Raw genomic sequence first — 14771 nt, forward strand, 5'->3', positions numbered from 1 at the left:
TACATGTAATCATGATTACATGTAATCATATATTTCGATTACTTGTAATCATAATTGCCCGTAATCGTTTTCGTTGATTACTTGTAATCGCAGTTACTTGGAATCATGATTACAAGTAATTGATTACTGTAATCAAAATTTTAATCATGATTACAGCTGTAATGAAAACTTTTTGAAAGTTGTAATCACTATTACAAGTAATTGATTACTGTAATCGACTATGTAATCATGATTACAGCTGTAATCAAACTTTGTAATCATGATTACAAGTAATTGAAAAATGTAATCGATTACATTTTCGCTCTACTCTGATGAAATCAAAAATTTTGATTACCTGTAATTGTGATTACAAGTAATTGATTACATAGCTGTAATTATCTGTAATCAATTACAGTTGTAATCGATTATTGTAATCGACGGCCAACTCTGGTGCATACATAGAGACAATACAGAAAATTATAAACATGTAACAAACTTATTCCTACCTACAAAAACTTTACATGGTAAATATTTTGTTACATCAAAAACAACAATAAGCAGACTTTCAGGTAGATATGCAATAACTGGGGTGAAAAATTTAATAGTTTCTCTTTTATTTAAAGTAACACATATACTTGATAGAGGTAGTTAACTTATTTAATGCTTCACAATATGTAAAAAAAGCTTTAACTGTCGAGTTAAAAATATGTAAGCAGGCAACAAAAGATAAATAAACACTTACATAAATTTTATTTCATTAAAATTTACTTGCAAAAATGTTCAAACAACTCTAGCTGAAGGAGGTAATGCCATTCATATCCCCTTTTGACTAAACTTCTGATCGAAGGTCAACCTTGCAGTTTTCCTCGGCAAGCTTTCCCATGTATGTGACAACTTTTTAAGTACAGATATAATCGTTTATTTTGTTAACAGAAAATGCCTGATAATGATACAAATAATTTCATATATCTTATTTAGACTGAATTCTTCTTCTGCATAAGAAGACTTGAAATGTTTGTGAGTTAATGCATGTATTTAAGTGCTACACAAAAACATTTAAAAAAAAAATAGTTAAAAGCACTTAATTAAATAGTAATTACTTTATACTGGAACCACGGACAGCTGAACCATAAGTCACAATGTCAGGCTTAACTCTGCCATATCCAGCCGGAAGTTCCTGAAATATATATTTTATTATAAAAAAGAAAATTTCAATAGTAAACTTAAGAACGCTGTATTTAATTTAAAATACGCTCATGGCTAGAAATTAACGGTGTTCCATAGGTCCAGGAGCACAATAATTTGATTCAAACTATCATAAAATAATTAATGGTTTCCCAGACTACCTATCAATATAAAAGAACGATATGCTGTTTTGGATTTTTGTTTTCTAGTTTTGTCTTTTGGTCTGCATTATTCTCACAAAGTAGCACATTTCATCATAATTGTGAGCCTTTCACAATATTTGTATTGTAATTTTTTTGTATATTTTATATTTTTTAGTTGCTCGTTTGTAGACCAGTGATAAAATTTTCCTAATTTCTATCCATGTATGCTAATCAAAGTAAAAAAAAGTATTCATGAAATAACTGTTATCACAATAAAAAATATTTCAACCACCCCTTTTCATCAATATGAATTTTTAATTGAATACCAATTTTAATATGAAATAACAATAGAGATTTTCACTGTTTTCTGCTTTAAATTCAGGGCCGTCATTATTTGAAAAATTGCACTTGAGTGTATGTATATGTATAACATCAGAATACTTATCAAACTGAAACATTAAAATTGAGTAAAAATAACACTATTTGTAGAAGCTTTGACCAGTGTTCTTTAAAAATGTTAAAACAATTTTTAAAAACTTCTACAGCCAGCTACGAAACAATTTCCATAATAATCTCTATCTTCTGTATCTGGATGGTTAAGCAGCATGGTTAAGTGTGAATGTTTTGTTGATGAGAAAGAGCGAACAAAAAGCTTGACTCCTAACATACTTTAAAATTGCGTACATTAATACGATGATATTGCCTTTATGAAAAAATTCACATGTCAGTTGACTACAAAAAAAGAAAAACTGATAAATTCAAACAAAAAGACTGCTAGCCATAGATTAAAAAAATCATAAAAGATAAAAGCCAATGTTAAAATTCACTAAAATGTATTATAACTTATTATAATTAGTGAATTTTAATATTAGTCCTTATCTTTTATTAACATTCTACAATTTTTATTAATAATTAAAATATATATAATCTCAAATAAAGATATTACCCATGTGGTCATGCCTCTGGAAGAAAAACGTGCAATTTGATCTTCAAAATTAATGCCCCCAACACCAATAACATCCATTTGATCCGCAGGATTATTTAATGTGCTATAATAAATGATTGATTTCATGCATAAGAATTGTAATATTTTTAAATCTATTGAAGTAAAGACATTAATTTAAAACTACAATGGAAACAAATTGACAACAGTGTATGAAGGTTCAGCTAATTTTCCTACACTCTTCAACAAAATTTTTTAAAGAAGAATAGCATAAATAAATGGCTCTGTCTTATAAATAATATCTGTGAATATTCATTTAGAATCTGTCACAATTGAAAATAAGAATAAACATCTTATGCGTCAATTTTTCTTGTCTCATTAGTAACAAAACCAGTTCTTTAAAAATATGTATTACCTTCTAAATTAGGAACATTATAATAGCAGTGACTAACTAACTCGGAGTAAAGTGAACACATTTCTGAAACATGTTTAAGCATATTTCTGTGATAAAAACACCATTTACAAAACAGTAGGAGAAGTGCTTTCACATGGTTGCCATAAAAATCAATATATTCACTTGGACAGAGCTGATGGTAGTTATCAGTTGTTAAGAGGTTTTTATTTTACTTATGTTTTTTATTCCTCATTTTTTATATTTATATATTTTAGCTAGATTTTTTGTTCATATTTCGAACATAAAATGTTAAATGCTACTTATTTATACGAAAAAATATTTTTTTAGCAATAAAAATAAACCAAATATGGAACATAGTTGTAAAAAACAATAAAAAATATCAAATAAAAAAAATTCCATATTAACATAAAATTTTATAATCTTCCCCATATATACTTTATTCCACTAAACTTTCTTCCAAACTAAACTTCCCCTATTCCACTAAACTTTAATAAAAAAAAACAAAAAACTTTGCAAAGTATGTCTCACCCATAAAGTGGTCCGTCATTTCCAATTGCAGATACCATAATGACATTATTAGCTGTAAGTTCCCACACCTATAACAAGCATAACATTTGTGAAAACGATTATCTATTACTAAAACAATTTACCAAGAAAGTATAGAATTGTTTGGATAAAAATATATAAATCTCAAATAAAATGCTCTCTATTACTTACTCTAACTCTAAAAAACTAATTCTAGTCCTGATTTTTAATTCCAATAAACTAATTATATTCCTGAATTCCTTATTGAAACTTTAAGGAAATAGATTTTTGTCCTCTTTAAACAATAAATTAGAGCTCACTAAAATACAAAAATAGTTCAATATATAAAAATATTTAAACATCAAGTAATTCTACAAAATATGTTAAAACTAATTTTCTGCAATATACAATACGCTTGCAGTAAAATATAACATTATTTTAAAAATATTTCTGAAATTTGTCTTGCATCAAAACATAAACCACACATTTTTTAACGTTTTTTTTTTCTTTTTTTTTTAAATTTTATTTCTAATGGCAAGGCAATACAAAGAAATAACTAAATCAACAAATTCAGAATAGAACAGATGGCATAAAAAAATTGACCATAGTCATTGCCTCATTAAAAGTTCTCTTGCACGCCAATACAGTGCCGTCTCAGAGTCGCCATGGAGTGATGAGCGACGGTGGAGGTGGTCTTTATTCACAGGCTCTGCCAAATTACATAGGGGGCTGTTTGGATGGTGACAAATCCCAATGCGATGAAGATGTTCTCGTAAACAGTCATGTCCGGTCAAAAGACGGAATTTTGCAACAGCTTCTCGACATGGAGAATCGGTAATGGCCATAAGATCACCAACTCTCCACCGTTTTGACTGCAAACAGTCAAGTAGTTGAACTTTAAAATTTTTTATCATAATCTGCTTAATATACAACTTTATAGAATGATACAATATTTTTTAATATCTTGAGTGAAGCAATCTCAAGCTCTTCTTCGCTAGGAAATCAGCCTGCTTGTTTCCATAGACAAGTGTTTTGAAATGTGTCTTGCATCAAAAATATACAAAATAATCATGAATGATGAAGAAAAAGAAAATTTGATTTATATATGATATTCAATTTTTGTACTATGAATTGTGTTCAATGTTTTTATTTATTTACTTATATATTTATTTATTTATTTTACTTATTCACTAAATATTCTTTCATGAAAAATGTTTTCTGTGTTTATTATCATCATTACAAGAAACTCTGGGATTATCTACTGGAACGTAATCAAATTTGCAATTTGGTTCTAAAACAAAATATTGCAGTAAAATTTTATATGATGCCCAATATGAGTCTTTTTGCAACAATATTTTATCCACATCACATAATGTTCTGTCTATGTGAGATCTCAGTCATGAAATTATGACCTACCAGTCTTTGTTATTAATGGCTGGTGATAGGGAAAAAAAGTTAAATTTATTAAGTAATTTTAATGATTAGTACTGGCTGAAGTGCCTCTGACTTCTAAGCGTAATTCTGAGTTAACAGGATTTTCTAAAATTTATATTTGTACTGCTTTTATAAACAAGCACAAGATTGTTAAAATTATTCCTTTTTGTACTGAGTTACAGGATGTAGAGATCTAACGTCTTGCATAAGCATATTGTCATGACTACACCAATGTCATTTAAAATAAAATTAAATAAAGCTAACAATTGAAGAAAAAAATAGCTTCAAATTTATTTAAAAATCGATTGTTAATTACGATTCGGTTAACTCAGGAATTCATAGTTTGTTTGATAGAGATTTAAAAAAAAAAAAAACTCCCAAAAAAGGGTTTTTAAATGAATAACAATTTAATTAACATATAGTGTGATAAAATATATAATTAACTCATTAACTTTTTGTCAGAAATGACTAATGACACATAAAAAATCAATACTTCCTTTTTGTTAATACTAAAAGAAGTTTGTTTTCTTGTTTGGAATTTAATTACTGTAATTTTTTATATAAATAGCAAATCCTGTTTCACACTATATTGGAAATAGAAGTAGCTTAGTTATAAAGGCACCTATTGGTAAAGATTAATTTATTTAATTAGACAAATTTTTACAATGAAAAATGTTCCCTTTCTGACAAGTTATCCTGAAATATACACTTCACAAGCAGAGGATTAAAATATGAATTTTAACATTATGAACATAAAATACAACAAAAGTTGCAAATATTTTGTACTACTAAGGATACTTTACATAAAATAAGAAAAAAGATGCGATTTTAGGAATAATTTATTAAAAAATATTTATAATCTATAGAGATTATTTATAATCTAAGAAGAATTATTTATAATACTAAAAGAGACATTTTGGTATAATAATTTGAATCTAACAACTATGCACAATAAAAGATTTTTTAGCATAAAATAAATTAGATGAGGCTTTAAATTTATTTGCATTATCAAATTATATCTTTTAAAGTAAAACAGAAGTAAGTGAAGAAAAAAAGTTACTTTATCAACAAATGGATGATCCATAAAATCAGGTCCTCCAATACTCAAGTTTAAGACATTTATTTTCTTAAGAATAGCATAGTTAAAAGCATCTAAAAACCATGATGTATATGAAACCTGAAATTTCAAGAATTTTAAATTTAACAAACTTTAAAAATACAAGCATTTAAAAAATATAATATCAACACATGATACAAGGTTTCAACAAATTGTAATTAAATATTTTGATAAAAGGTAACAAAAACTTCCATTTTAAAACATTAACATCGTAATTTTTTTAGCATACTAAGAAAATTACAAACCTGATTATTTGTGAAAACTCTATAAATATGAAGTTCAGAATCTGGGGCAAACCCCAAACATTCTCGATTACTTGCAATCACACCGGCAACAAATGTTCCATGGCCTAAACCTATAAAAAGAAAAGTTCATGAATTCTTAATAAATTAGTTTTTAAAAGAATAATTCTCTGTAGTTTATACAAGCATTGTACAGTAGCAATCATTAGTTTATGACTGGTACAACTGATACACCAGAGTAACATGTATTATCCTAGCCTTGTACCCTGTACCAAGCTTATTATAGGTCATAAGCAACCTTTTGCTTATGACTGATACATCTAATACACCAGAGTAGCATGCGTTATCATGCTAAGCACCATAAGCATAAGGGTATTGTCATTGAAATTATCGATTTTGTATCCAAATGTTTCTGTTGTTTTTGCTTATCCTCTTGGTTTAGGCTCCTAAATCAAGTCTAAAAAAGCATATCCCATCAACAAGTTGCAAATGATCTCACCCTCATTCATTCAAGAGTTGCCTCCCCAGAACCACTAATACCAGTGGTCATTCCAGACTTTTGATGAAAACTCCTGTTTTTATGAAATTCTTAAAAATCTATACATAATTTCAGAAATCTAAAATAAGCACTTAATCAGATTCCTTTAACTAGGTTAAGAAGTGAATTTGCGAAAAAAATATTTTTTTTGTCCTTGCGTTTGGAAAATTATTGTGATGATATTGATAAAAATAGCAAAAAATAATGAAAAAATATAGTGAAGGATTTATTTGGTCCTTTTGATAATAAAATGTTCTATGAAGGATCCGTTTTGACAAAGGCAGTTTTGAAAATAAAATTTTTTGAGGAGGGTCTGTCTTCATGACAATCTATAATGTGAAGTGTCCGATAATGGACCCAAATTGCTCCTAAAATGATCCCTAAAAACAATCAATGATAGGAAAGAGGTTGACACAATGGCTGAGCAGTAACAGTTGGCATATGTCTCCTCTATTCCATGGAAGGTAAAAAATTTTCATGAGGAAAGTCTAAGCCTAGATAAAGTGGTTTGAGCAAACCTGGGACAGAAGAACCACAGAGACAGTCAAGGACACTTAGTGGTGTACCATGCATGAACTGAGGGAAACTTTGAAAGGGCATTTGTTTTGGCAAAAAAACAGAATGAACCACAGAAGCTTGTAATTTGATGAGAAGACCTTCACATAACCACTCTAGCAAGCAAATCAGTTATTTCCGGTTAATTTAATCAAGCTTTGCAAAATCAGACATCTCTTTCCATTAAACAATATTTAACAATTTCAAACAACACAAACATAATTATTACTTTCATTTATTAATTTTTGAAGTATACAGGGTGTTACAAAAGTAATGGTCACATCTGTAAAGGGTGATAAAACCTGTCATGAACAACTAACTTCTATACAATATAGGTAATTAAAGCAAGAGGGCAATTTCTCTGGAGAGAGTAAAAATGCTGCCTGACAGAACCTGACATTCATCTATTTATTGCCATATATTGGAATGCAGAGAAGGCTGAAATGCAAACAATTATCTTACAGAAGTGGTAAGACTTCAGCTGGAGGGATTTCAAGGCAGGGCACTGCCCAATCAAATGAGCATCCAAGCTGAAGTTAAGAAAATGCCAATAATCTTTCAATGTATGCACGATACAAGTGTTGCAGCTAATGGTCACTGATTAGAGCTTTTTATATAAAGTTTTCAGTAAAAAGAATTTGTCTCTTATCATTTGTCTTTATTGAATTTTCTATTTTTACCAAGCTTGCAGCTCCACATTTGGATTTCGACCCCTCACTGTACTGTTAAAGCAGCTGTGAGTTAGAAAGTTCTTTTTAAATGCTATAAAAATTATATAAAATTAAAATGTTAAATGGTATGTTCATAATATTAGTAATATTAATTAATAACATCTTTTTATTATGATCTATTTTATTCAAACTTTAGAGAACAGTAGAACAGAAGTTATAATAATAATACCATCATCTAATGTTTTCTCATTAGTCCAGTTTGTACGTTCTTTAATTTTCTTGAAGTGTGGGTGATTTTTAACTAATCCAGTATCAAATACTGCAACCTTAACACCAGCCCCTAGGAGAAAAAAATAATCAATAAATGCATTTAATTCTTAACATAAAAATCAAACATTGTTGAAGAATGCTTAACAAGCTTTTTCTCCAATCCTTTGCTATGAAATATACCAGGGATGCCAATGAATTTATCCACCTGGTAGAAAATATTTTATTAAGTGATAGAAAACTGAAACTCGCAAAATTTTAGTTAATTTTTATAACACTTTATAAGGCTGACCATGAGATAACTGGCACTCATTGAAGCTTCATATAAACATTTGAATTATTTATAACTGGATTCATACTCAAAACAAAGAAATATTTTCAGACTTTTCCGTGTTGTGCATGATTCAGTGGTATGAACCCATTGGTGGCTTAGCAAGAGGGCAAAATTGGAGAATGTTTCTCTCCATTACACTATTTCCCTATCTAATAACATGGAAAAACCTGTTTTGCTATGCAGAGAAGACTGCAGATTAAAATTCGACTTTTTACGTGCAAAACCACCAGTGAGTTAATACTGATTTATTGATCATTTAATTTTCTTTCATCGCGTACCAAGAACAGATATTCATCTAGTCTAACAATAAGTTGCAAGGCTTCTTATTAACAACAAATTATAACAACAATGTTCTTAGTATATATTTTTTTTTTATTCTTAAAGTCTTTTAATTTTTCTAAAATAATCAATAACTTAAACAAATGAAATTGAACTAAATGAAAATACCAACAAAAAAATGAAAGAGATGAAACATCTAATGGATAAATACCTCTCACTCCTATATTCCATAAAACATCAGCTTGTAAAATATTAGTGATTTGACGTGGCAATACTCTCATAAGCCGTCTCCGAACAAAATTTCCTGCTGTTTCCCACAAAGATGAACCCTGAGGAATTATTAAAAGCAATTTTAAAAATTGAAACAAAGCTAAAACATTGCTTATTATATTTTTAAAGTAAAAAAATTGTTTGATGATTCCTGTTAACAAGCCAAACGGCAGAAATATTTTTTTTAAAAACATTCACAGTTGATTTGAAATAGGATCCAAAAATAATTCTATCCAAAAAATAAATTTTAGTAAATATTTATTATTTATTATTATTTTATTTAATTATAATCAAAAACATTTTGAATTTTAAGATATAAAATTTTCACATCATTTTAAAGTATCTAATTTTTCATGTCAAAATAAAAAATTTGAGTGAAATCAATTGAATAGTTCCTGAGAAATGGAGTTTTAAATATACGACTTTTTAAGCAATATGTTTATCCTAGGAGTATTTCAATTAAATGCATTTAATCATTTCTATTTTAAAAAAAAGTTTAAATTATATAATAAATACCAATGAAAGACTAGTTCGTTTGGCAAATGGTCTAGATGAATACCACTTCAGATAACAACTTTCATTAATTCTTCCCGATTCAGCATTCCACAAGTCATTTTTTCCTGATTGAAGAAAAAACAAAGTTATAAGAATAAAATACGTATAGTATGCATTTAAATTAAAGAGAGAAAATGAAACCTTTCTTAGGATTTTTAAAAAGTATATTTTCATTTCTGAAAATTGCAAAAATTGTTTCTAAAAACATAATGACCTTAACTCAGAACTGGTCTATGATTTTCAAGTATTTTAAACAAACTTGTATGCACATTAAATACTGTAAGAAATATTAAATCAATATCTTATTTGGGTTATAGCTCCTCAAACAGTAAAACAAGCTTTACTTTTAAGAGATGCATTAAGTTGAATAGATTTTTCTAAATCTCTTTTATATGATAAAGGCTATTTCATTATTCAAAAAAATATGAGCACAAGATGCCAATACACAAGATTAATAGACGCCTATTAATAGCACAAGACGCCAATAAGGTTAATTTGTGCTATAGAAAAAGGAAAATAAACTTGTAATAATTCAAGGAAACAAATCCTGAGATGTTAGAAACCATCTTTGCCAAAACAAACAAAAAAGGAGCAATTATTGTCACTTTGGGTTTTTACATATTTTTACCATAAGGAAAGTAGAACACAAACTATTTGTTAGTGCCAAAGGTTTGGTTTTGTCAGCAGACTAAGTATTTAAGCTTTTGATTATTTCTGTGATGTAAATAACATTTTCATAAATAAGAATCGACTTAATTAGTCAGGTGGAAATCAACTAAATATAAAGGAAACTATTCACTACAACTAATTATGAAAATAAAATGAATAAATAAGAAAAACAGCAGAGAATTGCCAGAAAGCATCTGTAGATGTAGATCAAAAAATACCTGTAGATAGTTAAAAAAATCTCAAAAATGTTTTTAAAAACAAAGTGCAAAAAAAAATTTAAATCTTGTACTTAATTTCTTTAAAGAAGGAAGAAGAAAGAGAAATTTAAACTATAGCAAGCATTTCTCTATGGGGAGAAAACAATTTTAATATTTTTAACCAATTATAATTGGGACTTTTTTTCTTGAGGGAGGGGTAATTAAAATAAATACGAAAACATTTGTATGCACAAAATATTCCAACTAATTTCTGATTTGAAGATGGGGGAAACGTATAAAACATTCAAAAGCCTAATTTTACTTACAAATCACATATTGCGTACCCCTATCAAGAACATAACTTTCCAATGGTATTTCCCTTACAATTGTATATATTCAAAGTCAGGAAATTATTATACTTTTCTAAACTGAATAAATTCCGGGAGCATGCTAAAACTAATTTTATTCTACCTAACAAATTTATCATAGTCAAATCATGAAAGCAAAATTTAAAGTTGATTAACTACAAACTTGATTGTAAAATTTATTTAAGTCAATTAACTTTTAACCCAAATTCTGAACCATGTCATATTACTATAACTTAATTTTATTAAGTTCACAATCCTTTTATCTTCAATTTCATAATAATGAACCAACATTGCTCAGTTTCCCTCTAACTTGATTTTTCTTAATCAATGACTATCTTTTTTTCTCTTCCAATCTTATTACAGCCAAGAGATAACACCTGTGAGGAATAAATAAACTTGTTTTCTTTTGCTCATATTGTTTGCATTGGCAGCATCAATACTGTACCTGTAATAAATTGGAACTTGGAAATGAAAGGATTAAAAAAGTAGATGGATGCATTCAAATTTATCTCATTCATTTCAAATCCAGCAACATCTGGATAAGCTTTGTGTTCATTATTAGCTACTAGGGTTTGAGCAGAAGTGTTCATCCTTGAAGACGTTTAAAGAGAAATTCTTTTAACTTGGAATAAATAAAAAATTTAAAAAAACCTCATTAATGATGTGACTATAAATCTAACCATGAAATGGATAGATATAATATAAATATATGGAAATATTAGGAAAAAGAAAAATATACTTAAACAATATTAATATAAGTATTCAAAACCTGAAACTAACACTATGTTAAACTGTTGATAACTAAATATTTTTTTTACTGTCCCATCACAATTGAGTAATTACGAATATGGTAGCAATAAGTTCAGCAATATTAATGGAAAACTTAATTCATTTCTCATTACTAACTATATGAAAGTAAACAGAACAACATTTCAAAACAAAAGCAAATCAATAATGATAATGTTAATGATAAACTCTTTAGAAAATAAAGGAAAAGTTTTAAGAGCTCACCATCAAAATTATTTAGAGTACGAGTAACTTTTCGCTGAGGAGTCACATGCTTGATACTATTGTGTCTTCTCAGGGCCTTAGTACCTTCATCAATAGCATTCTCTTGAATCTTTAAAATATATTGTTTTTTAGATCAGTAATTTCTTAGAAAGAAAAATAACAACATTCTTTAATTTAATGCTCATACAGCATACATGCTCTGCAATGATTGCCTTTGGTACACTACCGGTCAAAAGTTTGCCAAAATTTTGAAATCTACAAAGAAAAGGTCTAAATTCAAATGTTCATAGAACTGCGAAAAATCATTCAAATTGCATGAAATTTTGATATGTTCTAAAATAAACCCTCTACTGTTGGTTACACATGATCAAATCGCAATACTTTGTTTTTTGCGAACTGAATCCAGCTTTCCATCATGGATTGTTCTTATGGAGAAAAAATTTGTTAAGTTTGAACACTTGCCAAACTTGCAAAAAAAAAAAATTGTTCTTTCTGTTAATGGAAAATAGTTATTTGAACCGTTATATGTAAGCCCTCAAAATTTCAGATCGATTAGATTTTTTTTTGACGAAGTTATAGAATTTTGAAAAACATGTGCACTTTTCTCGATTTTTGAGCATTCCACATATGCAGTCTTTTGGTCTATACATCTTCTACCAAAGAACTTTTTAACTTTAATGTTATCTATATTTTCAAATAATTAATATTTATTATAAAACAAATACTCTTATTCATTATTGTAATTATTATTGTTTATATTTATTGTTGATATTTATTGCTCATATGTATTTGTTTTGTTGTGATATTTTTACTTTACATTAAATTGGAATAAAAAGTTATAACAGTAATTGCATAAATAATTCTAAAAAAATAATAACAATAGTATAAAAAATTTGCATTTTTACTAAACTATTATGTTTACAACAGGTCAAATATTTAACATATTCTTATTCGTATTTTATAATTAAATAAATTAACGTTTAAATCTTAGATTCCTCGAACCATCCACCCTTTGCTTTTATTATAGCCTTACATATGCCTGGCATTCGTTCTAGCAAACTATTAATCACTTCAAGAGGTATAGAGTTCCATTCCTGTTGTAAAATGTCCCATAACTGATTTCGATTCGAAATATCAGAGCATCGTTTGCAAAAACAAATTTTCAATGAAATGTGACATCTATGAGATATTGTTTTAATTATATTCATAAAAAATTCTTTGTAATAACAATAATTACAATAATGAATAAGAATATTTGTTTTATAATCAATATTAATTATTTGAAAATATAGAAAACATTAAAATTAAAATGTTCTTTGGTAGAAGATGTATAGACCAAAAGACCGCATATGTGGAATGCTCAACATTCGAGAAAAGTACACATGTTTTTCAAAATTCTATAACTTCGTCAAAAATAATCAAATCAATCTGGAATTTTGAGGGCTTACAAAGAACGGTTCAAATAACTATTTTCTATTAACAGAAAATACAAAAAAAAATTTTGCAAGTTTGGCAAGTGTTCAAACTTAACAACTTTTTTCACCTTAGAAACAGCCCATGACGGAAAGCTGGATTCAGTTCGCAAAAAACAAAGTATTGCAATTTGATCATATGTAACTAACTGTAGAGGGTTCACTTTAGAACAAATCAAATTTTCATGCAATTTGAATGATTTTTCGTAGTTCTATGAACATTTGAATTTAGACCTTTTTTCTGCAGATTTCAAAATTTTCGCAAACTTTTGACCGGTAGAGTATATATTTTTTAATTTTTATTGAAAATGAAGAAAATTTAGAGTATATAAAGGTTGCAAAGTAATGTTTAAAAGCTATCAAAATCTATCTAATTACTAGTGAGGAAGTTGGAATGTAAAACAACTTAACTAGTTTGATTACCTGGTGAAACTTAGAGGCATTTCTAAGAATCAACTTTCAACTTCTGTCAGTTTTCTCTGACAATCAAACAGACATTTATATTTCGGTCACATCTTTCTCAGTAGTGATTCATAAGATTCAGATTCCTAACTTAAGTATTAAATAACGATCCATTGTGTTTATATTTTTATCGTCAAAAGTACTTTTACTGTAAAATATTTACATGACTATAAAATACTTTTGAAATATCTCTACTTCATTACGTTTAGGAGACGAACTTTGTTGGAAAACTTAATTTATACCTGTGTTCAAAATGATTTTGAATAAAAAAATGGTGGCTAAAATATAAGGAATTATTAAGAAGTATTGATTCATATTTATATGAGCCAGTTAGTCATGCAGAAAATTTCTTGTGAATTTGTTCTTTCAACTTCCAATTTTTTAAGACTTTCTTGACAGCGAATATTTAATTTAGAAAATGCAAGGAATTTATAAAAATACTTAAGATTTTTTAAGTTATTACTGCTCTTTTATTTTTCATTCTTTCTTTATTTATTTTCCCCCTAAGAAATAGAAATGATTTCTTTCCATTGAAATAACATCAAGTATTCTTTTAGTGTTTCATGAGTATACATTCACCTTTGGAGGTATGACCAATGTGATAAGTTAGCTATTAATCTTAACGGATAGATTAAAGGAAAAAAAACCAGCTGCTTTTGAGCATCAGGTATAATTCTTATTGACGCTCAGCCATAGGAGCATTTTCATTGCTTCCCTTGACAGACCTGCAAAGATTTGCACCTATCTAATTTGAAAAATTAGTTTGGTTCGAACCTTGTTTCTTTATAAAAAGTAGTTGCCAAGAATTGCAACAAACTACTGTTTTTTTTTTATCCCACTACTCATTAGGCTACTTTTTTTAAAAAGTAGTACACCACACAAGGAACCAGGAAAAAAGTAGCGACTACAGTAGTTACTCTAATTGTAGCATTCTACTTCAAACCACAGATGGAAGTAATAATTATGCACTAAGTGTTTTCACTATCTCAGCAATTTTGATTAAAAAAAGAAGAGAAAATTTGCTAGTTTATTATTTTTCTTTAGATTACAAACATTAAAAAACTTTAAAATATGTCAAAACAATTATAATTTCTTTCTATTTCTTTTTGACAATTTTAATCAAATTGTCAAAAAGAAAAA

General features: G+C 27.8%; 1 protein-coding gene across 3 annotated transcripts in view; it reads right to left on the reverse strand.

Moving 5' to 3' along the window:
* Positions 1-14771, reverse strand: part of S1P (membrane-bound transcription factor site-1 protease) — a 56767-nt gene that overhangs the window by 31943 nt on the left and 10053 nt on the right. For all 3 annotated transcript variants that reach the window (XM_087160013.1, XM_087160012.1, XM_087160014.1), the window contains exons 4-12: positions 11698-11806; positions 9414-9517; positions 8839-8956; positions 7977-8087; positions 5987-6096; positions 5685-5801; positions 3194-3261; positions 2254-2356; positions 1080-1156 (exon numbers count right to left, since the gene is read on the reverse strand). In XM_087160013.1, coding sequence (XP_087016139.1) covers positions 1080-1156; positions 2254-2356; positions 3194-3261; positions 5685-5801; positions 5987-6096; positions 7977-8087; positions 8839-8956; positions 9414-9517; positions 11698-11806 — 917 coding nt within the window. The remainder of the gene's footprint in view (positions 1-1079; positions 1157-2253; positions 2357-3193; positions 3262-5684; positions 5802-5986; positions 6097-7976; positions 8088-8838; positions 8957-9413; positions 9518-11697; positions 11807-14771) is intronic.

The sequence above is a fragment of the Parasteatoda tepidariorum genome, chromosome 3, assembly GCF_982258835.1.
Source record: "Parasteatoda tepidariorum strain Cologne lab strain chromosome 3, Ptep-v5.0, whole genome shotgun sequence".
NCBI lineage: Eukaryota > Metazoa > Arthropoda > Arachnida > Araneae > Theridiidae > Parasteatoda > Parasteatoda tepidariorum.